The 25,263-nt window shown below is 39.7% G+C and overlaps 1 protein-coding gene across 2 annotated transcripts in view; it reads left to right on the top strand.

Moving 5' to 3' along the window:
* The window catches only part of brpf1 (bromodomain and PHD finger containing, 1), a 32,796-nt gene extending 7,533 nt beyond the window's left edge, over positions 1–25,263 (top strand). For both annotated transcript variants that reach the window (XM_053624617.1, XM_053624618.1), the window contains exons 2-16: positions 365–1,116; positions 3,868–4,057; positions 6,740–7,027; positions 7,729–8,216; positions 9,439–9,613; positions 11,647–11,778; positions 11,874–12,002; positions 14,205–14,604; positions 14,709–14,999; positions 15,208–15,486; positions 16,904–17,051; positions 17,367–17,500; positions 17,575–17,690; positions 19,590–19,744; positions 23,363–25,263. In XM_053624617.1, the coding sequence (XP_053480592.1) occupies positions 395–1,116; positions 3,868–4,057; positions 6,740–7,027; positions 7,729–8,216; positions 9,439–9,613; positions 11,647–11,778; positions 11,874–12,002; positions 14,205–14,604; positions 14,709–14,999; positions 15,208–15,486; positions 16,904–17,051; positions 17,367–17,500; positions 17,575–17,690; positions 19,590–19,744; positions 23,363–23,546 (3,831 nt within the window). In that variant the 5' untranslated portion in view covers positions 365–394 and the 3' untranslated portion in view covers positions 23,547–25,263. The remainder of the gene's footprint in view (positions 1–364; positions 1,117–3,867; positions 4,058–6,739; positions 7,028–7,728; positions 8,217–9,438; positions 9,614–11,646; positions 11,779–11,873; positions 12,003–14,204; positions 14,605–14,708; positions 15,000–15,207; positions 15,487–16,903; positions 17,052–17,366; positions 17,501–17,574; positions 17,691–19,589; positions 19,745–23,362) is intronic.

Below are 25,263 nucleotides of genomic sequence, written 5' to 3'. Positions count from 1 at the left end.
TAAGCATAGCTAAACTTTCATGACACCTCCTTATTGTAGTACTTAGTACTTATTGATTAAGTCAGTTACTCATTTTGATATCAGTATTGACGAGTACCACAAACATGTACATGGTCTGCAAAAAAAAAATGGCATTGATGCATCCCTACTTATAATGGTTAGTTATTGATATAAATTATTATTTTTTATTTAATGAGAAGAAGACCGGAACGAGATTAGTATTGTCTCCCACCTTTTGTCTTTCTCTTCTTTCATCTGTAAACAGGACTGTTATGTAGCGGTCAGTTTTTAGCTATCGATGATGGTTTCATTTTAATGAGAATCAGCCTGGAACAAAACATTCTTCCTTTTATTCATCTTTTAGATGTAAGCTGAAATAACGTGCGCCAACAGCATGGGGCTGGACTTTGATGTGAAAACATTCTGCCACAACTTGCGTGCCACCAAGCCACCGTACGAATGCCCGGTTGAGACCTGCCGTAAGGTCTATAAGAGCTACAGTGGTATCGAGTACCACCTGTACCACTATGACCACGACAACCCACCTTCTGCTCAAGGAACGCCACAGAAGAAGCGCAAAGGTCGCCCAGCTCGTTCCTCGCTGCCCACCTCTGGAGATGGCTCTGAACTTGGTAACGCCCACACTATGCCTGGGCATGGTGGAATGCCAGGTAGCCCAGCAGATAACTCTGACCACTCACATTCCCCTGGGAGAGATACGATGACCTACGCTCAGGCTCAGCGCATGGTGGAGCTGGAGATCCACGGCAAAGTGCACCGACTCAGCATCTTTGAGGACCTCGATGTGGTGTCTGAGGAGGACAGTGAGGCTGATGATGGAGTAGGCGGGTCCACAACATGCAATGGTGAGAATGGTGTCAGTGAAGGTGGGACCAATGGAAAGGACAGACCCGACACCCCTGCTGCAGCCAATGGGGGTAAAGGAGCGGGGGCAACACCCAAAGCGGGTAAGCACAAGAGTAAAGAAAAGAAGAAGGATGGCATGCATCATCATGGAAATCCACCAGGGCCAGCTGTCAAGTTGCCTGAGGCTGTGTTTCGAGAGCTGGATCAAGATAGGCCTGATGCACCACCAAGACCGACATCTTATTACAGGTAAACTTGTGCAATCTTGTTTCCACTGTCACAAAGATGATGCTGTTTCAGAGAGCCAGTTAACATCTTTAATATGTTAACATCAGTACATGTGCTTGTATTGATTCAAGAGCTAAATGTATCAAATTGCCCAGATATAAGAAAACAATGGATGAAGCAGAGTTAATGAAAATCATGACACAAAGCAGTAGGCCTGTGTTTCTGTAGACTTCTGAATTCAAAGTCTTCTGGCCTATATCATGGCCATGTAACTGTGCTTGACACACAAAGTTGGCTGATATCAGTGCTAGCCCTCAGCCTCAACATTTTGTACATGTTTTATGATCAGGAAGAGCTGGCTGGTGGGTGGGAATTGTCAAATTGACAAAATTGGGGAGAAAGTTGGGGGGAAATGCACATAAAGAAACGGTGAACTCATTGCTTCATCTTAACAGAAATTATACTAATTACGCTATGTTGTGAGAGGGAAGACTATAAAGTTACTTTCATGCCCTTTCAACCTAAAAGTCATTCTTTCAGCAAAACATTGAGCAGCTTGGTGGTATAGCACATAGTGCCTCACAGCTCCAGGGTTGCCGTCTCAGGTTACTACCTGTGTAGAATTTTGCATGTTCTCCCTTTGTCAATGTTATTTTGCTCCAGGTTCCTGCCACCTCCCAAAATGCAGGTAGGTGAATTGGCAACATTAAATTTGCCCTTACATGTGAAAAAGTGTGTCACTGTCTGTGTGCATGGGGCCTTGTGCAGTGTCATCCCATTCATGGCTCCTGCCTAGCGCACAATGTTCCTGGGATAGGCTCCGGATCCACTGCGATGAATGAATGATATCTGCATTCAGCATTTCCACTGAGGTTGAAATTTGATAGTGAAATAGACAAGGCATGTTTTTATGTTGGCAAGCAAGTCGGCGATGTCAGCATCAGGACAGAGAAAGGAGTGTCATTGCAGATCAGGTCTGATGTGGTGTGGATGACTGGATTCCTGCTGCTTCCCATCGCTCACACATTTGGTAATCTAACGATTAACAGTGATGTTAAAATCCTTGTCAATCTTTTGTCTTATTTTCCACACGGGGAGCAAAAGCAATCTAGCTTAAACTGTTAAGGAGCACTGGTTTATACTTTGATTTCTATTGATTACGTTTTTGCCAGAAGCTGCTTTAGAAGTTCTGATATAAGCACTTGTATATTCTTATACAATGCTGTGAAAAAGTATTTTCCTCCATCCTGATTTCTTCTGTTTTTGTGTATTTCTCATGCAAAAAAAATTTCAGAAATTAAAACAAAATCTAAGATCAAACAAAGGCAGTCTGAGAAAATACAGTTTTTAAATGATAATTTTATTTATTGAAACAAAAATGTTATCCAATACCAACCGGGCCTGTGTGAAAATGTATTTGCCCCCGTAGTTCCCCATAATTCCCCAAATCTATGAAACTGCATGAATAATGGGGTTTAGCTGGACTAGACACAACCTGGCCTGATTACTGCAAACCCTGTTCAATCAAATCAACACTTAAATAGGACTTTTTCAACAGAATGAAGTTGGTTAAAAGGTCTTACCCAGTAACACACTATGAAGAGTTACAAGCTATTTCAAAGGCTCTGGGACTCCAAAGGATCACAGCAAGAGCCATTATCTCCAAATAGAAAAATTTGGCAAGTAGTGAACCTTCCCAGAAGTGGCCGACATTCCACAATTCCTCCAAGAGCTCCGCAACTACTCATCCAGCAAGGCACAAAAGAGCCAAAGACAACTTTAAAGGACACACAGGCTTCTCTTGCATCAGTAAAGGTCACTGTTCATGACTCCACTATCAGAAAGACACTGGGCAAACACACCTTGATGATCCGCAAACCTTCTGGGAGAGTGTTCTGTGGGCTGATGAGTCAAAAATGGAACTGTTTGGAAGACAGCGGTCCCGTTACATCTGGTGTAAACCAAACACAGAATTCCACAAAAAGATCATCATACCTACGGTGAAGCATGGTGGTGGCAGTGTGATGCTTTGCTGCTTCAGGGCCTGGTCAACTTGCAATCATTGAGGGAAACACAAATTCTGCTCTTCAGCAGAAAATCCTAAATGCGAATGTCCAGTCTTCAGTCCATAAGTTGAATGCAAGCCCAACTGGATTATGCAGCAACACAATGATCCAAAGCATAGGAGTAAATCCTAGTCCTAGAAGTAAGCGAGAGAACGATCTCCAGTCTCTCAGAAGTGTTTGGTTACAGTTATTGCTTCTAAAGTTGGCATAACCAGATTTTAAGTTTGAGGGAGCAATTAGTTTTTCCCATGGGTGTTGGATAACTAAAGCAAAACCGTATTGTGTGTTTGCCTTTGTTTTATGTTGTGTTTTGTTTGAAGCTCTAAAACTATTTAGTATGAGATATACACAAAAACAGAAGAAATCAAGATGGGGCAAATACTTTTTTATAGCACTGTATGTACTTCTAATTATATATCCTGATATAATGCACACCTGCCAGCCAGCCAGAAACAGTATTTTTTGGGGCAATAATATAATTGTCCTAAATGTGTTTTGGCTGCCAGGAAATTTAGTTGTTATTAACACTACAGCAGCTATTTATTTAGTTACAATTCCTGATAAAGCAACTGTTTCATCCATAGATCAATCATATTAATTAATGATTGTATTATATGATATTGTATTAAAATTTTTAAAACCCTCCTTTTTTTATTAGGTTGTAAATGGTCGAGTCATGTTGTGGTGGCTTTTCACCCTCTCACAGGTACATAGATAAATCTGTGGAGGAGCTGGACGAGGAGGTGGAGTATGACATTGATGAGGAAGACTACATCTGGTTGGACATTATGAATGACAAACGGCGTAGTGATGGAGTGACGCCGATCCCTCAGGAGGTGTTTGAATACCTGATGGATCGGTTAGAAAAGGAGTCCTACTTTGAGAGCCACAACAAGGTTTGACAACCTTATTGTATGATTGTTTTGCCATATGTACACACAGGAAGATAAGTGATGGCAACTGAAGCCACCAATATATTTGATGTGAGCCAAGGAAATTAAGTTAGGCCTACATTTTGGAAAACACATTTTCTACTTTGAAAATGTCTGATTGGACATTTAGACCTGAACAGAACATAAGGGTTAATTTTGTAGCACTGACTCCGAGAGCCAATTCTTCCTGATTGCTTTAACAATTAATAGCTCTGACTGTCTGCTCTTGGTCTGAGCCCTGGGTTTCACCTGTAAAGACTACATTTTTTGTTCAAAAAGATAAACCAAGATGAAGATCAGAGAGCTATCTATGGGAGAAAAAGGGAAAATCAATCAGAGCCATTGCACAAACATTGTGAGAGTTAAGAAGAAAAGCCCCAAACCAACCTCCAAAACAATCACCAACAACCTCACAGGGCAGGGGTGATGGTATCACAATCCACTGTTCAAGAAAATTTCAAGAGCAGATACATAGAGACCATACCACAACACGCAAACCACTCATCTGTATGAATCGGAAAGAAATACAGAGATGAGGCACAAAAGTTCTGGAATGAAGTTTAACCTCTGCCAAAGTATAGAGAACAAAGAGGATCCGTTCATGATCCAAAACATATGAGCTCATCTGTGAAACATGGTGGAGGTAGTGTCATGGCTTGGGCTTGCATGGCTGCTTCTGGAACAGGTTCACTAATCTTTATTGATGATGTAACTCGTGAAGGTAGCAGCAGAATTAATTCAGAAGTTTACAGGAACCTTCTGTCTGCCAATTTACAGAGATGCGCATCCAAGCTAATTGGGAGGAACTTCATACAGCAAGGCAGTGACCCAAAACACTCTGCCAACTCAACAAAGGTCTTTATCAGGGGGAAAAGTGGAAGGTTTTAGACTGGCCAAGTCAATCACCAGACCTTAACTCAATAGAGCATGCATTTCACCCCCTGAAGACTGATGGGGAAAACACCCCAAAACAAATAACAACTGAAAGAAGCTATGGTATAAGTCTGGAAAAGGAACACAAAAGAAGATTGCAACCGTTTGGTAATGTCAGTGGTTCACCAACTTGATGCAGTTATTGCACAAGGGATATGCAACCAAATATTAAGTGTTATTTGCTTTCATTTAGGTTTCGTTTTAGTTCTGCCTTTTATGCCTTCTTTTAAATTAATCATAATTAATTCCACAATTCTGAAAAAAATGCTAATGAAAACTTTATTCTCTCCATTTCAACAAGTTGTTTCACAGTAACTGGTCTCATAAACAGAAAACACATTACTCAAATTAACATTAACACATGAACTCAATTCTGAAGATTAAAGTAAGATTTCTTAACTTATTGAATGTTATTAATTCATATTAACAAAATTAATTGACTAAATTCTAAAAAACCTCCTGTTAGACTCACATTCACTCACCACAAACAAAAGCATTTCTACTTCATCACTGAACTTCAATCTGGTAATATATAATATCAACTTTTTAAATATATTAACTCATTAATATTAACTTGATATGAAATATACTACTGTACAAATATGTTTTTCTGTGCAAAATATACTTTTTTGTCCACTCATTTTCATTTAAATTTTTCACTGGTGTACTGGCGCTTTAATTCGGCGCGAGTAGCGCGGTAAAAAAATCAAAATTAGACTCGACGCTGAAACTCCTGCTTCACTGCTGCAGCGTCCGGTGTAAAATTTTGGCGGTGCAGAGCTTACAGAGATTACAAACTGCAGTTTTGTCGTCATTCCAGACAAGAGACACCTTCTTTACACACAGCACAAAATCGATGTGTTTTCCCGCCCTCATTTGATTGGCAGGATATAATCAGCCCTGATCATGGGATGTTTTTAAATTTTTTAAATCGAAATGACAAAGCATTGGAATTAGAGATGCACTGATGTATTGGTCAATAAAGGCAGTTTTTTACGTTATTGGCCAATACATCGGTGCATCTCTAATTCCAACGCTTTGTCATTTCGATTTACACGGTGACTTGGGTAGATGCTCAAAATGAAAGGATTTTGTGTATACATATAGTTGCGTAATTGTTTATGGTGTGTAATTTATATGGTTATGTTATGTGTGAAGTCTGTCTGTCTATCTATCTATCTATCTATTTATTTATTTATTTAGCATTTTTGGAAAGATTCTCCAGTGTCAGCTCTTTGTGACAATCAGAGGTAAAGCTGTAACTGTTTAAGTTTAACCCAAACAGGACGGTCTTCAGGACACAGGACTGAAGGTGCCTTTTATTTGTCTTATTAACTTTGAGAGCCTGTTGAGGGAATGACAGTTTATAGATGCTAGAACGAGGGCAATGACTGGAATTAACAGTTCGCAACATTCCACGAAACCATGTAAATCCACTATAATTGACTAATCATTCTTTAATAAATGGAAATTTGTTACTGTTGGCAAATTGATGTGGTATAAGTGGAATAACAATGTGCTGTTATTGGAAAATAATCATAGTGTAAGTACAATTTCTTAACCTTTCAGTCCCTCTCTCTCTGTCTCTCTCTCTCTCTCTCTCTCTCGCTCTCTCTCTCTCTCTCTCTCTCTCTCTCTCTCTCTCTCGCTCTCTCGCTCTCTCTCTCTCTCTCTGTCTCTGTCTCTCTCTGCTCTCTCCTATCACCGGATCAGGGCGAGCCGAATGCACTGATTGACGAGGACGCTGTGTGCTGCATTTGCAATGACGGCGAATGCCAGAACAGCAACGTTATCCTGTTCTGCGACATGTGTAACCTGGCCGTGCACCAGGAGTGCTACGGCGTGCCTTACATCCCAGAGGGCCAGTGGCTTTGCCGTCGCTGCCTGCAGTCACCCTCACGTGCCGTCGACTGTGCTCTATGCCCTAACAAGGGTGGAGCCTTCAAGCAGACTGATGATGCTCGCTGGGCACACGTCGTGTGTGCATTGTGGATACCCGAGGTGAGTGTGTGGTGTGTAGGCATACTCTGGCTCATGTGTTTAGCTAAGTGGAATAATGATGCACTTTTGATTATGAAAACGTCGGACTGACACATTTTTGTTGCATCGCTTACTCCTACTTTGTAACGCTGTCTAAAAGCATGCAGCAGTGCACAGTTTGTCGGTGTGCAAAATGTGTGAGTCTGAGGAAGCTGGCAGCTAAGATATATGATGAATTGAATGCATTATACCCCCACTTCCTGTCTTGCATGAACATGCTGTGCAATGATTACCATTTTTGTCTTTGAATATAAATTCACTTTACTGGTGGTCAGGAAATATTTTCATTTACAAAGATTAATACAAAGTTTGACCAGACTGCTTAGAAGCAGTTGGCCTTTTCAAGATGACTGTCACACTCAAGACAGCATAGTTCACAGTATTGCTTAAATATTTTGTTTGGTAAATTCATTAAAAACAATTACCCATACAGAATAATGGGTTTACTTATCTGCCATTCTTATATACATTATGGCCTGTTGCATGATATTTTGCATGCCAAGCCAGCACAACAAAAAAGCTGGGTGTTTTATAGTATGCAATATTTTTTGCAATTACAGTAAGATGAAGAAGCACAGTTATCCTGTTGTAGTGACAGTCAGACATCTCTGTTTTGGCAAATTTGAACCATTTCCCATCTGTCTGTTCTTCTTTTACTGCAGGTGTGCTTTGCCAACACGGTCTTCCTGGAGCCAATCGACAGCATTGAACACATCCCGGCGGCGCGCTGGAAGCTGACATGCTACATATGTAAGCAGCGAGGCGCTGGCGCATGTATCCAGTGTCACAAGGCCAACTGTTACACAGCTTTCCATGTGACGTGTGCACAGCAAGCCGGGCTCTACATGAAGATGGAGCCTGTGCGCGAGACTGGCGCCAACGGCACCTCGTTCAGTGTGCGCAAGACGGCTTACTGTGACGTTCACACTCCACCCGGCACGGCCCGTCCGCTGGGGGGTGGAACCGGGAGTGGCTCCTCTCTCAGTGAGGCAGAGGACGAAGACGAGGAGGACGGTGGTGGAGTCGGAGAGGAGCGGGCCAAAAGGGCAAAGGCCAAATCGAGGCGGAAGCTAAAGAGGGCAAGGAAGATCCTAGCAGAGAAGAGGGCGGCTGCGCCTGTGGTGTCTGTGCCATGCATACCACCACACAGGTGTGCTTAATGTTTGTGTGATTCACTATATACAATGTATGTATATACAATGTACAATGTGCTGTCATTGCTTCAAAAATGGCATTCCACTTTTTTCTTGAAGAGGTATAGAGGTTGACCGATAGTGGATTTTACCAATATTGGTAAAAAAAAAAAAAGAAAAAGCTGGGCAGTATCTGCCGACAACCGATTAATCAACAGATAGCTTTTAAAATCGATATGGAATGAAAACATAACACGCAAAATGAAATATTGCTGAACTTTATTACAAAAATAAACAGTACTGACTGCACCATGAAAATGTACTGTTATTTTTTAAATGAAATATATATTATCTATTAATAAATATTTAAAAAAATAAGATATACATCCAAACTGAACCAAAAAGTAACACTCCAAATAAAAATAAAGCCATCCAAAATGAATCAAAAAACGCTTAAACAAATAGCACAGCAAAATTTGTCAGAGGTAGTTTTTATTTTGCCTCTAGAGACCGCTCTCGTACTGTATAATGACGGCGGACAACGGACGCAACCGGGAAAAGTTATCCGTGTGGATTTCTGCCGATAACTTATGTTCCAGCAAACGGTTTTCAGTGCCAATTAATCGGCAAAACAGATCAATCGGCCGACCTCTGATTTAGTATACCGCAGGCAGAGCATTTTCAGTAGTGCTACTTATGTATTTCTATCAGATAAACCAAGTAGGGTGGAATGTTTGCTTTGTAACAAACAAAAAAGTAAATTATAATCATAAACTTTAATGTTTAAGATTCATATTTATTTTTTGTTACCATTACCTCAGTTCAGCATTTCTTACAAGATTCAAGACCTACAAAAAAAAAACAACTAAAAAAAAAACAACTTAGCTTTAGCTTGGGTTCATGTAGGTATTTAGTAGTTGTGGGGATTTTTTTTTGGGTTTTTTTTTAAAGTCTTTTGAAACACAGAGTTAGGCCAAACCTCAAATAGCTTCCTATTTAATAGGAACACTAAATATGGGATAAAATAATAGAAAATGCACAGAAAAGACTGTCTCTAATGAAAGCTTGTTGGAAATTATTAACCGCTTTTATATACGGTCACTTCTAGGAAGCATTTTTGTCGTCACTGCATGACTAATTCACCTGTTGCTGATTTTCCAAAGTCCCATTTTTTTGTTCCTCTGCATTGTTCTTTATCTCTCCTCATCCCCGACTCTCTCCCTCATTCCATCTCTGTAGGCTAAGCAAGATCACGTCCAATCTGACAGTACCGAGGAAGAGTCAGTTCATGCAGAGGCTGCATGCCTATTGGACCCTAAAGAGACAGAGTCGCAACGGTGTCCCTCTGCTGCGGCGCCTCCAGACACACCTACAGTCCCAACGCAATGTCGAGCCTGTTCCTTCTATAACCACGGTTTGTAAACACACACACTTATACAAGCCTAAAACTGTTTGTACTGTGATAATAGTCAGTAGAGAAATGCAAAAGCATGCCCTACATTTGCAGGTCTTTTCATTCCGACGAGCTGTGCTATTTCCAAGCTACCTGTTCAGTCCGTTGATAGTTTGAGGTTGGACTACAGCAACTCACTGCTGTCAGTTTGTTCATTGCTGCATTTCGCTCCACTGGTTTCCTGTATCTTGTTTACAACACTGATGCATGCTTGCAAAGCCAAAAACAGTCCCTGTCTAGCTGAAGACCGTTATCAAACCACGTTCGGTGCCAACCGCTGGCTCGATTTAATGAGCCATCCCTCAAGACACAAGGAAGTCATGCATCAAGCAAGCTTTTCTATCCTGGCACCCAGGCGGTCTAATGTAGCTTCCCCAGGCTGTACAATCAGCTGAGGACAAAGACTGAACAACTACTTCTTCAATAAACACTCAAACGAGTACTAAATTTAGGGAGGGAACCTTTAACCCAAATTCCTCTTTAGCATGGTTTTAACTTAAAGGGGTCATAATATGATTTTTAAACGTTCATTATTTTGTTTATTGGGGGAAATAGAATAGATTAGCATGTTTAAAAAACGCATCGTTTGTCACATACTGTACATTATTGCAGTACCTCTATTCCCAGGCTGCCTGAAATGCACCGATTTCTCCAAAGCCCCTCCTTCCGAAAAACCCAGAGTGCTCTGATTGGCCAGCTGACCCGTTGCGTTGTGATTGGCCAAAAACCTCAAGCGCGAGTCGGAAATGTAACGCCACTTGGGTTAGCTTCAGCCTCCATGGCTTCTAAAGCAATTCTAAGCTCCTAAGCAACATGTCGTCGGTTTACCTTATCAGTTCGAGCCCGAGTCAGATTCAGAAAATGCGGATGATCAAGCGGAACCAACTTTACAAACACGACTTGATCAGAAAGTTTCACAGTGGTAAGTGTTTAAAAAAAATAATACTTTTGTAACTCTCACCTTTCAGATACGATGTAAATTCCGACGCCCCACCGTCAGGCCTAAGTATGCTGTGTACACAGCTTCTGTGATATATCTTCATGTGATATATCTTAGGAAAGCTAAGATTCTTGTGATTCAAATTATATAAACCATTTCAAGATACAATCACAACAGTAGCTACAATCAACATCTCTGTCAGACCACCGACATACAAACAAACATTTACAATACTGAGGCAACTTGGCAAACTTTAGCTAGCACGTTAGCAGAGGTCTACAACTGAGCCACAACAAAAACTCTGCATTTGAACAGTCAGTAGCAGATACTTCATGTTTACATGTTCTGAATCAGAAGCACAAGATTGTCCGAGCAAAGTGGGAATTGCCGCACTTTTCAAGAGTAGACTTTATGTGTAGCCTATGTTCTCCCAGGTTCAAGAAGCTGTCCTCTGTAAAATGTGCTGTGCACAAGTAAACATATGGGTTGTACTGCTCAGGAACAGAGTTATAAATAAACAGTAACCACTGATTGCTAATTTCGTCCGTTTTCGGCAGGCTAAACGACGGGGTTTTGCTTTCGCACTGAAACACACAGCACCTCCGCGAAACACACAGCGTCTCCACGATTATGCTAATAGTGCATGCTGTGACGTAGACGTGTTACGGAAGTAATATCTGGAAAATAAATCCCTTTATGGGAGACTGAGCTTTGTGACTTTGCAGATCTTATTCATGCACAAACCGATACCTTACACACCCAAAGAAAAGGAAAACATTAAAAATCATCATATGACTCCTTTAATGGTATTGTTAGATGCTGACCTATTTCTTCTAACATGAAGATAAGGGGTTTTTGTGTTGTTTTTTTTAAAATGAGAAGACAATGTACTGGATAAGGATGCATGCTAAATGCAGTAAATGTAAACTGTAAGCAAACATAAGCTCTATTTAAGTCACTGCAGTGATAAGTCACGAAAACCTTTACTTTAAAAGAAGTATGAATCAACTGAATGTTTACTTGTGTGTTGTGTTGAAACCTGCATGTGGTGCAGAAAGATGGCGAGGAGAAGCATACAGCGCTGAAAGAACAGCTGAAAGCATGGCAGAGACTCAGGCATGACCTGGAAAGAGCCAGACTTCTGGTGGAGCTCATCCGCAAGCGAGAAAAACTCAAGAGGGAGGCGGTGAGAGACCGTTTCTAAAATCCTGCAGTTAGCTTTTGTGATTCTGAATTTTTGTATGTAAAAAAAAAAACCCCACCGTTTTGTACTTTTTGTAGCTGAAGATTCAGCAGTTAGCCTTGGAGATGCAACTTACTCCATTCCTGGCATTGTTGAGGAGCACACTGGAACAGCTGCAAGAGCGAGACACCAGCAATTTCTTCACTGAGCCTGTGCCACTGAATGAGGTACACACATACAAAAATATTACTAGTCAGCTTAACTTGATTATTTATACTGTTTCATCTTTAGGAATAGACATAAAGGATTTTATTATTCACCATCATAAGGCCAGACATCCTGCCAGTAGGGAGTGTATACGGTCTTGAAAAAATAAGAAAAAAATATTAAGTACACCCCATGGAATTTATTTTTTATTACATATTTGGACTAGCAAACATTTGATCCTCTTTGAAACAGTGCCTATTAATAAATGATACACTATATCAAACAACACAACATTTTGTAGTAATTTTCACAATTTAAATGAACTAATTCCATAAAATTAGAATCAGGTGCTCAAGATTGGGTGCCAGTAATTAGAACCTGCTTAGGGAGTGCAAGTGGAACCAGTCTTATTTATACCCCTCTCATATCTAGTGTCTGGTGTCCCTTTGTAATTGAGGTGTGTGATGTCATCATGCCAAGATCTAAAGAGTTCTGTAAAGACTTCAGAAAAAAAGTTGTGGATGCCTATGAGTCTGGCAAGGGATTTAAAAAGACCACCAAATTATTTGAAATACATCATTCCACTGTAAGGAAAATAATCTACAAATGGCGCAGATTTCAAACAACAATTTGTCCAGGACTGGCCGTTCCAGCAAGTTCAGCCAAAGAGCAGACCGTCTGAGGCAAAATGAAGTCTCCAAGAACCCCAAAACTTCATCACAGGATCTACTAGTAAGTCTTGCAACTGTTGGTGTTAAAGTGCATGCTTCTACAATCAGAAATAGATTGCACAAATTTGACCTGCATGGGAGGCGTACCAGGAAAAAGCCTTTGCAAGACTACAGTTTGCTAATGAGCATATAGGCAAAGACCAGGCCTTTTGGAATAATGTGCTCTGGACAGACAAATCAAAAATAGAGTTGCTTGGCCACAGTAACAGCAGACATGTTTGGTCCAGACCAAAGACAGCTTTTCAGGAGAAGCACCTCATACCAACTGTGAAGCACGGTGGTGCAAATGTTATAGTTTGGGGTTGCTTCACTTCCTCAGGGACTGGACAGCTTACATTCACTGATTCAACTACGAATTTCAAAGAGTGCTTGAACATAATGTGAGGTCATCTGTCCAAAAGTTGAAGTTGAACCGAAAGTGGACCTTTCCAAAGGATAATGATCCTAAGCACACTAGCAAATCCACCAAGGAATGGCTCAAAAAGAAGAAATGGAGGGTTATGGAATGGCGTAGTCAAAGCCCGGATTTGAATCCCATTGAAATGTTGTAGAGGGATTTGAAACGGGCAGTACATGCAAGAAAACCCTCAAACTGAAACTGAAAGAATAAATGCATGGAAGAGTGGTCAAAAATTCCAGCAAGCCTGGTGGACAATTATGCAAAACGCCTAAAAGAAGTTATTTCTGCTAAAGGGGACAATACTAGCTTCTGAGGCCAAGAGTGTACTTACTTTTTCCACAGAGGAATGTCACATTCATTGATATTTCTGATGAATAAATGATTGAAAATGCTCCTTGTGGTTTTGTTCAAGTATATCAACCTCATTAATAGGCACTGTTTCAAACATGATCAAATGTTTGCTTGTCCAAATATGTCAAAAAAGCAATGAACAGTTTCCATTGGGTGTACTTATATGTGTGTGTATATATATATATATATATATATATATATATATATATATATATATATATATATATATATATATATATATATATTTTATTTTATTTTATTTTATTTTTTTTTTACTGATTTTATTTGGATGTAGAGTATAACTAATACCAGGATAATAATTTCAATTATCAAATACTGGTGCCTCAAATATTCTAATGACTGTGTCCACCATATATTTAGAATATAGACTTTCAATAGACAGAAAGAATGTGGTTTTATGGGTAATGATAAAGTCTGCCTGCAGCTTACTAAATTCAATGCCTTAATTCTGAGTGTATGCAATAGGAGTTTTATCATTTACCAGTATTTTTTAGAACAACAGGTTCACAACAAGTCCATTTAAAAAACATATTCTAGCATTTTCCTCTCAGCAAATAAGTGAATAGCTGCTAAAAGCAAAAAGTTGTACGCAGATACCATGATAGAACAAAACAGTGAAAATGGATGTACAGTTATTTGTAATGTTCCACCTTTTTAATTGCGCATGTTGTGTATCTGACACATAAATTCACATGTATACAAATGTGTGTGTGTCTCAGGTCCCTGACTACCTGGATCATATTGAGCGGCCCATGGATTTCCAGACCATGTGGACAAGTCTGGAGTCTCATCACTATCTTAGCTTCGATACGTTCGAGGCTGACTTCCTGCTTATCGTCAACAACTGCCTCAAATACAATGCCAAGGACACTGTGTTCTACCGGGCAGCATTGAGGCTGCGGGAGGCAGGCAGTGGCATCCTGCGACAGGCTCGGAGACAGGCCGAGCGAGTTGGCTATGACTTTGACACAGGCATGCACCTGCCCCGAGAGCCCAGCCCCGAATCTCCACGTGAGCGAGAGAGAGAGAGGGAGAGAGAAAGAGAAAGGCAGCGGGAGAAGGAGAGAGAAAGAGAGCAGGACAGGGAAAGAGAGAGGTCCCCTTCTGTTAATGAAGATGGTAAGTTGTGCCTTATGGTGATCTTGGAAACGTACAATTTTTAGTAGTATTTTTTTAGATTCTGACTGATGATCTACTGTTTCTTCTGTCTCCCTGTATCTCAGACCTGCGGCGTTTGCCGCTGGAGGAACAGTTACGGGTCTTGCAGGCACGTTTCGATGATGTCAGCTCGGGGAAGCACAGCATCGGCCGCTCGCGTCGAGCCAAAGCCCTGAGGAAGGAGATGACAGTCATTAAGCGCAAGCTAGCGCATCAGCGAGATGGTGGGTCCAGTGGGGGCAACCGAGAATCAGGAGCATCCGGAGAGCGTGGCTCTAACCTTGCACACCATGCTTCAGGAGCCACATGTCATGACGAGGGAGGAGAGAGCAGCAGCCAGGAGATTAGTGGAAAAGGTGGGACCAAATCTGTGCACACAGTATAGCAGTATGCAGTTTTATAAGTGTTCCGTTTGACTGATTCCTTTCTCGACTCTGTAATTTTTGACATGCACTTAAGTTAATAGTCTGTGAACAAAATTTTTTACCCCATTTTGGGAAATGCATGCTAAAAGTTTTAAAACTACTCTTCTCTGTCTCCCTTTATGACTTTCGCTCACACTAGATATCACAGCTGCTGCCTCTACACTGGCATCTGAAGTGGGCCGCCGAACCTCGATCCTCTTCTCCAAAAAGAACCCAAAAGCCACAGGACCTCCGAAGCGTCCGGGCCGCCCCCCTAAAAGACGTGATGCAATACACAACTCTGGCGCAATGGGCTCCAGTCCTGTAGGACCTCCACAGCTCCCTCTGATGACCACAGCACGTCAGCGCAAGAGACCACGAAGCCCTCGCTCCAGTTCCAGCTCCGAGAGTGAGAGTGACAATGATCATGTGGGCCTCGGTATGCACGCACATACAAAACTAATACAACAAACTGTCATTGTTACTGCGTCTGTGAAGTCCCTAAATCCTAACTTTTTTATTTTTCTAAAAAAAAAAGAGGCTTTTTCCAGTTTTCATAAAACTTGGGAAACATTGCTTTATTAAATGTTCCTGTCAGATTAAAGCAAAATGCACATGTTCTTTAGATTTTAAATTAAACAGAAATGTCCATATGTTACAATTTAACTCTTTAAGGGTGAAGTGTTTGATGGTTTCTCATTAGGTTCAGTTTTAATGGTATGTATATATGAAATCACATAGTTTTAAATTAAGCATAAGATATTGAAAGTTTGATGTCATCTACATTACCAGTCAAAAGTTTAGACACACTCATTCTTTATTTTATAAATAATAAACACACACACAATGTAGAATAATACTAAAGTCATCAGAACTGTGGAATAACACAAATGGAACTATGGGAATTATGTTGTGATTAAAAAATCCAAAATAATTTAATATTTTAGCATCTTCAAAGTAAACTGAATTTTTGCCTAGACTTTCCAGAAATGTATTTTTGGCATTTTCTCAACCGATTTCTTGAGGAATCCCACTGAGATGCTTTTTAAACAGTATTAAAGGAGTTCCCACCTACGCGGGACACTTACCAGCTGCTTTTTGGAATATTTCGCTCCAAGTCATCCTTTTAAAAAAAATAATTAAAAAACATTTTTTTTTGTAAATAGTTTTCTAATGAAAGAAATGAATATGTAGGCACAATATATATTTTTGTCTACATCACCGATTTACATTTAATCATACACCTTGAGATCAAAAGGTTTTTAAAATCATGAGAAACATTTCAGTCAAGGGTCTCCAAACTTTTGACCGGTAGTGGCTAATGTGGATGCATTCTTGGACAAAATGTATTCATTTCATTATAGCACTCTTATGTCTTGCTACTAATTGTAAGCTTTGTAATGATTTAAAATGATTTTGTTAAGCTTTGCTCCCCAATACTGTCTAATCTTTTTTCAATGCTACATAATTCCTGTCATGGCTAATGATATAATATTTCTTTTCTTTTTTGTAAAAAAATAATTGTTTACCCGAAATATGTGACGGTATATTTAAATTTGGCCAGCATAATTAATCTTACTACACAGTACTGCATTGGTCCCTGATCAATATGTCAAGGTTTATTTTATGCTAATGCTCACCTGGTGATCACATTATCCTTTACTAATTTGAGTGGGCAGCATGCACACATATTCACATGCTCATTCAGATTTAGGGGCAATTTAGCAATCCAATCTGTCTACCTTCATGTTTTTGGGAGAGGAAATTGGAGAACCCAGAGGAAAGCCACATAGACACAGTTGTGAATAATCTCTGTAGAAGTGGTTTGACAAGGTTATCTTCACATTATCTCTCAGGTCTGCCTAGCAATGGTTTCGATGGTGGCAGTAAGCCTGTGACTGAGAGTTTCCTGGTGTATAGGAATGAGCCACGTTATCCCCGCTCCAGCTCTGACTCAGAGTCTACAACCAGCAGTAGCAGCAGTGCCGCCTCTGACAGAACAAGGTATACACACACCACAGCTAGTGTGTATATAATCTATAACCTTGTAGTGGGAGGTTTGACAGTTGATCTGGTGTACTGGTTGTAATCCTTCTTAAGGTATGGATTTTATCCATACTGTTATACTGGTATTAAACATTTTACTGGATTAAACAATGTATTCTTCAGCGTATTGGCTAGTCATGTGATGAAGAGTTGTAGAGCCCAAAATACTGTCAACATATATTTGTATTGATGGGGGGGAAAAGCATAGTCTCTGCTAATAGATATATCTAATTCTGAGCCTTCTCTCTATCTCTGTCTGTCTCCCCACATTAGTACCACTCCTTCAAAGCAGGGCCGTGGGAAGACTGCATTCTCGCGCTCGACCTTTCAGGAGGACAGCAGTGAGGAAACCTCTGGAACAGAGAATGACTCCTATTCAGTGGGAGGGACCAGAGGAGTTTCACACTGTGAGTATAGCTACACGCCCACACACACTGATGGTCACAGAACTGTGCTCATTAATATGTGTTTGCGTCTTCAGTGGTGCGAAGCCGGAGTAGGTCAGGTTGCTGGATGGGCCCAACGGACTACACCACCCTAGATGCCCTCGATCTCGTATGGGCCAAGTGTCGAGGATACCCCTCTTATCCTGCTCTGGTATGTCTCACACATAAGCACATAGACTTACTGACTCGCGTAATGGAAAGAAAGGATCTGCTCATGATCCAAAATATACAAGCTCATTGTTCATTGTCATGGCTTGGGCAGGCTTGTCTGCTTCTGGAACAGACTAATATTTATTGATGATGTACCTAATGACGGTAGCAGCAGAATGAATTCAGAAGTCCACAGAAAAATAAACAAGCATAAATAAATAAACAAGTCATGTGTGATCAGGATATTGAGATGTGTTCAGATATTCAAAATCACCTCTAAGCCACTGAGTGTCGCTGTAACATCAGGTTTGGACATGGGTTGCAGTTTGTCTGTGACCTAACAATCAGTTACACCAATTTGAACAGACACACACTCCAGTAGACTAGTATACATTAAATATCAAAATGCCCTAAAGCTACAATATAGTCCCCTCTAAAACTGTTGGAACGGCAAGGCCGTCTTTTTTCTTCTTCTTCTCCTTCTTTTTTTTTTTGCTGTAGATTGAAGACATTTGAGTTTGATATCAAAAGAAGAATATGGGATGAAAGTTTAGTATTTCAGCTTTTATTTCCTGGTATTTACATCTAGATGTGTTAAACAGCATAAAACACAGAGACCACCCACTTTTTAGGTGAGCAAAAATATTGGAACATGTGACTGACCAGTGTTTCTGGTTACCCAGGTGTGTCCTGTTAGATTGATTATTTAAACAATAATTACAACCCCAATTCCAAAAGAGTTGGGACACTATGTAAAATGTAAATAAAAACAGAACGCAAAGATTTGCAAATATCATAAACCCATATGTTATTCACAATAGAACATAAACAAATAAGGTAATTTTGAATTTGATGGCCGCAACACTAAATTCAATAAAATGCTGGAAAAGTAAGTGTTACTAAAAAGAAACAGCTGGAGGTTAATTGGCGACGGGTCAGTAAGATAATTGGGTGTAAAAAGAGTATCTTAGAGAGACAGAGTCTTTCAGAAGTAAAGATTGGCAGAGGTTCACCAATCTGCAAAAAACTGCATCTACAATTTGTGGAACAATTTCAGAATAACATTCCTCAACATAAAATTGCGAAGACTACGAATATCTCATCATCTACAGTACATAATATCATTAAAAGATTCAGAGAATTTGGAGAAATCTGTGCGCAAGGGACAAGGGTGAAAATCAATATCGCATGCCCATGATCTCCGAGCCCTCATTCGCCACTGCATTAAAAACAGGCATGATCACTGCATGGGCGCAGAAACACCTCCAGAACTCATTGTCTGTGAACATAGTTCAGTGAGACACAAGCTTTGTTGTAGTTATTGCAAGCAAGGGATAAGAAACAAAAAATTAAGTGTTATTTACTTTCATTTACTTCAGGACTTGTTACTTTATTTTTGCTAATCTAAAAATTGGGTGGCCTGGTACAAAAGGTTCTATGTTTTCTGATGTTTAACACATCTAGATGTAAATACAAGAAAATACCAGAACCTGAAATCCTACATCTTGTATCTTTTGATCTCCAACCCAAATGTCTTTTTTGTATAGCACAAACAAATGAACTGGCTCTGCAGTTCCAATAGTTTTTTTTAAAAAAATTAATGGAAAAAAAAAATCACTTGAGTCATACGAAAAAATACATTGCTATAATCTCAAGTTTCTAAGAGCTGTTCTGACTCACCCTGACACTTCTCTAACAGTAAGTCAGAATCAGTGCTGTGTCAGGAAATGGCAGGAAATTTGTACACGTATGTCAGCTCAGATGCATCAAACAATCACAGCCGAACTATGTAAAACGAAAGAAGTCCAACCACAAGATTAATTACAGTTGGGTTGATTACTATATTTAAGATGCAGTTGAAGATTTAAAAACATGTCTGTCAATCTCCTCTATCTCTCAGATTATTGATCCCAAAATGCCGCGGGAGGGCATGTTCCATAGAGGTGTGCCGATCCCTGTTCCCCCTCTGGAGGTGCTCAAGCTGGGGGAGCAGATGACCCAGGAAGCACGGGAGCATCTATTCCTAGTGCTGTTCTTTGACAACAAGAGGACTTGGTGAGTTAAATCATAGTCATATTTTAACACTGTGTGTGTGTATGTGATCTTTCACAGTTGCTCACTAGAGCAACCAATACAACATAAGCATACACCATAAACAGAACAACTACAGTCCCTCCAGAAAGTATTCACCCCCCTAATGATTATTTCTCTTTTTGCAGTATTGCAACATCCAATTTAAAAATGTGATCTTTTTCTGTTCCTTTTGAAGTGACTCTCTAAAGAAATAAAATTATATATGCATTTGCCTTGCACCGTTGGGGTTGGGGGATTGAAACCCACCACTGCCATGTGCTTCGGAGGTTTCCTCTGGGTACTCCGGTTTCCTCCTCCCAGTCCAAAGACATACTTTGTAGGCTGATTGGCATTTCCAAATTGTCTGTAGTGTGTGTGTGGTTTTGTGTGATTGTACCCTGCGGTGGGTTGGCACCCTGTCCAGTGTGTTCCCCTGTTTTGTGCCCCCCATGAACTTGTGTAGAATAAGTGGTATGGAAAATGGATGGATGGATTTAGATGTCCTCAAAATTATTTAATCCTTGGCATCCTTATGGACATTTTTGTCTTTTTCAGGTTTTTTTTCTTCATTTATTTTTTTATCATTTTGTCTGTGTTAATGCAAACAGCATAACTTTTGCAAAAGGTGTGTATTTTTATTGGAATTTTAATATTTCACCCTCATTTGCTTTTATAAAACTATTTTAAACTAGGTAAATAACAAATAACAAAATAGTTAAGCTCAGGACCTGAAGGACAAAAATGTCCCCACTGAAACCCATTCAAACTGCAATATTTAATCCCCGTGACGTTTATGCATAACATCATGCATTCTGTGTTAATAGGCTTTTATTTTGTTGAAAAGGTTTCAAAACATTGAATTTTGAAAAAGAATCTGAATTGTGTAGTATTTTCTCAGGTTTAGCCTCGGGGGAAAATCCATGCTTTTCCTTTTTTCTGATTCTGCTGTATTATAGAGCACTGCAGACCAACTGAATAAATGATGCAGCTATAATTGTGTGGGTATGTTTGTATGAATATCAGAGTTGTGGTTTGTATGTGTGTACTGAAAATGATGTGTGTGTGTGTGAACAGTTTACAGAAAGAGATTACGTTGTTCTGGAAATCACAAATCCCACCCCATGTATATGAGTCAAAGGTTACTGCGCTTTGAATATTTTTGCATTATGTAAAGAAACCGGCATTTAAAAGGTTGAAATCTGAAAATGAATGAATGTTTGATAATTGTGATCAGAACTGATGCTGGTAAAAAAAAATCGAAGTCAGATTTTGTCACATGCCTTATAGCAAACTCCAGGCATGCCTTTACGTTAGTCTATCTCAGAAGTAGCTTCTTGGCTACACTCCCATAGACGCCAGATCTTTGAAGAGCTGATGATATTGTTCTAATCTTGCACAGGTTCACCTATTACAGCCAGTGAGCTCTGTAAACCCCTTCATTGTTGTAGCTGGTGTCTAACACACTTCTCTGACAATTGCTTATCAGCTTCTCACTTAAGGCAGGGGCGTATCCACAAAGGGCCGTTGTGGGTGCAGGATTTCGATCCAGTCAGGCAGGAGCCACACCTGATTCGACCTGTTTAATTAGTTGCTCTTGGCTTTCAAAAGACTATCACGTGTGGCTTCTGCTTCCTCATTGGCCCTTTCTGGACATGATTGGGCACCCCTGACTCGAGCAGATTTTTAATTTTTAAATGATTCTGAGGACATCTTAATAATTTTATTATTTCATTCCTGCAGAATCATTTCAGAAGGAGCAGAGGGGAAAAATCCCATTGTAAGAAAAATAACGAATGATTGGGTGTTGTGGTGCTCTGCATTGACACATGTAGGCAGTTGTTTCTGGCCTCTATTTTCTCTTTCACTCTCTCTCTCTCTCTCTCAACATTTCTAAGACAAAAATGCTTGTTGTGCTTTGTGGTTTCTCAGTAACATAAGACCTCTGCCTTGAAGATTTCCTTCCACCCTGCTTTACCTCTGACTGTCACAAAACTCCTGCCACAAATGTTAAATAAACATCTCCTTGCAAAAATGCTTCAAAGCAACGGATGTCAACAGTCAATTTATTATTAGCCTTAAATTATGTGGCATGTCCTTCGTACTGTTCCTGTGTGAGTTGTTATTATAGATACAGTATTGTATTAGAATGAGCGCATTAATATAAACCTGGGATTTGAATTACAGCCAACAGAACAACCTTCAGAACTGTTTTTATATAAAATGAATCAACATCTGACCAATCAGAATCAAGAATTCAACAGTGCTGGGGAATGATTGACTATAACAAATGTACCAAAAAAATGTTAAAAAATTTGCATCTGTTTTGCACATTTGATATCAGTTTAACTCAACTGTAATAGTGACTACTAAGTAAACAAATATGGAATAACACAGTGGGTTAAAGCATAAGAATTCTTAAATCCTGGTATTTTAAAATGTCAAACTAACCAGCTTGCTCTTCAGCAAGCCAGAAGGGAAATGCTGATCAAGCTCTACAACATGACGTAGGAGCCAAACTTTCTATCCTTTCAACTCTGATTAGTGATTAACTCAGTATATTTGACCACTTATTAATAATAAATAATAATAATATTGCTGAAAAAGAACCACAGAAATCAAATTCACAGTCATGCTGACGTTATTTTGAGTTTCCAAAAAATGTTATGTAATCTCAGCTCCAACTACCCCCCAATCTCTTCCCCCCCTTGCCCTCCACTTCACTTTTTATTGTGGTTTCTTGATCGTGTTTCCAGGAAGCTTAATGCAGTATTTTCCAAATGACTGCCTTTGAATCATCTGTAGTGTTGTACCGTTTATGACTAGGATTGCCTACACATGACGCCAAAGGGACATGTTTTCTAAATTCTGAGAATTCACTTTCTTTGATAAGCCCCTGACCTTGTTTGGTCTTCATGACTGCTTTTTTTTATTATTATTATTTTTTATTTTTTTTTATTTTTTAAATCAGTGGTTAATTGGTTTTACCCTCATACCACAGTATCTCGGTTAACTGTAACCAGAATCAGAACAAACTAACTGTCCATTTACTGTATTTTCATCATATATACTTGTTGAATTGTCTTATTGTTATATAACAGAATACTGATTACAGGAAATGATTACTCGCAAGTTTATGCATTTTCAAGCACAGAACTCGGAGTACAGGTGTAAATTTAACTAATACTTAAATAACCGAGAAGTCCATAAATAAACGCTAACAAAACCGACGGATCATACCCAGAGATAATAGGGAAGTAAATAGTAATTTCCACTGTTGCTTGCATGACTAATTCTTTGAGTGACATAAAGTATTTTTTCATCTGTTTTGTTTGTTTTTCATGATTTACGAAGTCTTTTAGGTGTTGCCGCCATTTCAACTTTTGTAAGACATGGTTCTTTGACACAGGATGTGAAGTAGTCAAAAAAAAGAGCAGTAAATAGGGCAGAGGAAACAAGTGTGACACAAAGTGCTGAAAAGTATCAAATGAAATGGAACAGTGTGGTTTGAAAACGTGCCTAAACTGTCATAAACTGTGCAAGTGTTGAGAAATTGTGTGTGTGTGTGTGTGTGTTTTAACTGTTTTATCCTTTTGTGTGAAGGCAATGGTTGCCGCGCTCAAAGCTCGTACCTCTGGGTGTGGATCAGGAGCTGGATAAGGAGAAGATGCTGGAAGGCAGGAAATCCAACATCAGGAAGTCGGTGCAGGTGGCGTATCACCGCGCCATGCAGCATCGTAACAAAGTGCAGGGTGATCCCAGCAGCGACACGAGCGATAGTGACTGAAACACACACACACACACACACACACACACACACACACACACACAAGCATACATAAATAATGCTGAGAAAGCATGCATGAACACCTGATATGATTAACTATTCACACAGATGTGACATGCATCACTGATTCACAAACAAAGATGGTATGTGTACCTAGGTTTACATTGATGGATGTCATAGACACACACACACACACACACAAATTCCAACACAGTAATCCATCTCTCTGGTGCTAAATATCTTTGGGCATGGTGTTCGGTGTGTATTGTGTTTTGTCAAGTCTCTAGTCTGTATGTGTTTAAATATATAAACTGGTAGATTGTGTAGAGTCTCTTCTCCATGCCGGAAATAAAAGCGAACGGAAACACACTCGCAGTCACACACCTCACCTCACACTACATTGTTCAATGGAAATTGGTGAACATGTCTGGAAATGGACAGTTTAATGATGGAAATAAGAGTTATCGAGCTCATGAGTCATGTGAGTTTGTATCAACAATCACCAACCCGACTCCAACAGAACCTACAAACATAGCACAACTTTCATGGTCACACCTTTGAAAGAAGCTGATCAACACAGTACACAACAGAAAGTAGTTCAAGTGAAACCAGCCAATACAGATAAATATGAGCTATATGTGGGAACTGTGTCTGTGAAGAGGGAGAAAGAGAGTGAGTGTGTGTGTGCGCGTGCATGTGAATGTCCACATATGCAGGCTTATGTTGCAAATTGTAAGATAGAAATACTATCTGCAGTTGTGTGTGTAAGAGAGAGGTTGAGGGTGTGTGTGTGTGCATGTGTGAAAGGTGAGTGCGAGACACGAAGTGTGAGTGAATGGTTGTGGATAAAATTGAGATGTAAGTTAATGCACAATGTGCTGTCCTCACTTTAAACAGAGGATGCAACTAATTCCAGACTGAAGAATCATTGTTTATTTATTTGATCACACAAGCAACCCCCCATCCTTATGTGCACTCGCGCACACTACAACACAAATACACTCACACATGTCTTGTGTCACAGTGTACCTGTTGTTGTTGTTCATTCTGTTTTGTACTTTTCTCGTGCTCTTGGTATTATGTATTGAGAAGGACTAAATGGTGTATTCACTTTTCTGGTTATATGCCAATCCTGTCACTGTAGAACTTTTATATATTAAAAGAAAACTTAAGATAGAATTTAATAAAAAAATTGAGTTTTGTACAACCGTCTGTAATGATTTTTTTTCTTTCTTTCTTTCTTTTTTCTTTTGGGCATGATCTTGGGTGAAAGTGAAATCTTATCTTACAATATGGGGTATGTGTGTGGCTTTTTGTTTTGTTTTGTTCTTTAATGCAGGAGGTGTACAAGGGTTTATCATTGGGTAAGGTGACACAGAATGTGGTGTGAAGCCGTGTCACAGGCTACGTTATTTATGTTACAGTTTGACTGCGTCAACCATGTCAATTCACTCGAATACCTGAAAGGAACTTGATTCATTTTGCACTCGTTCATTTCACAGATCAGGGCCTAGCTTTTCAAAAGCATCGTTTTATGAGTATCTTAACTGATAAAGAGACTGTTCAATGCAGTGTTCTCTCTACCAGTTAATTAGAGATAATAGCTGTGATGTGATGCCTGTGGGAAAGTAAGCCCTGAATAGTGGCATCCTGACCGTCCTAGGTTTTAAATTCTGGATCTTCTGGCCAGTTGCACAATACTCTGACACCTAATACA

Source organism: Ictalurus furcatus, chromosome 5 (assembly GCF_023375685.1).
Source record: "Ictalurus furcatus strain D&B chromosome 5, Billie_1.0, whole genome shotgun sequence".
Lineage (NCBI taxonomy): Eukaryota > Metazoa > Chordata > Actinopteri > Siluriformes > Ictaluridae > Ictalurus > Ictalurus furcatus.
This window is presented reverse-complemented; position numbering and strand designations above follow the sequence as displayed.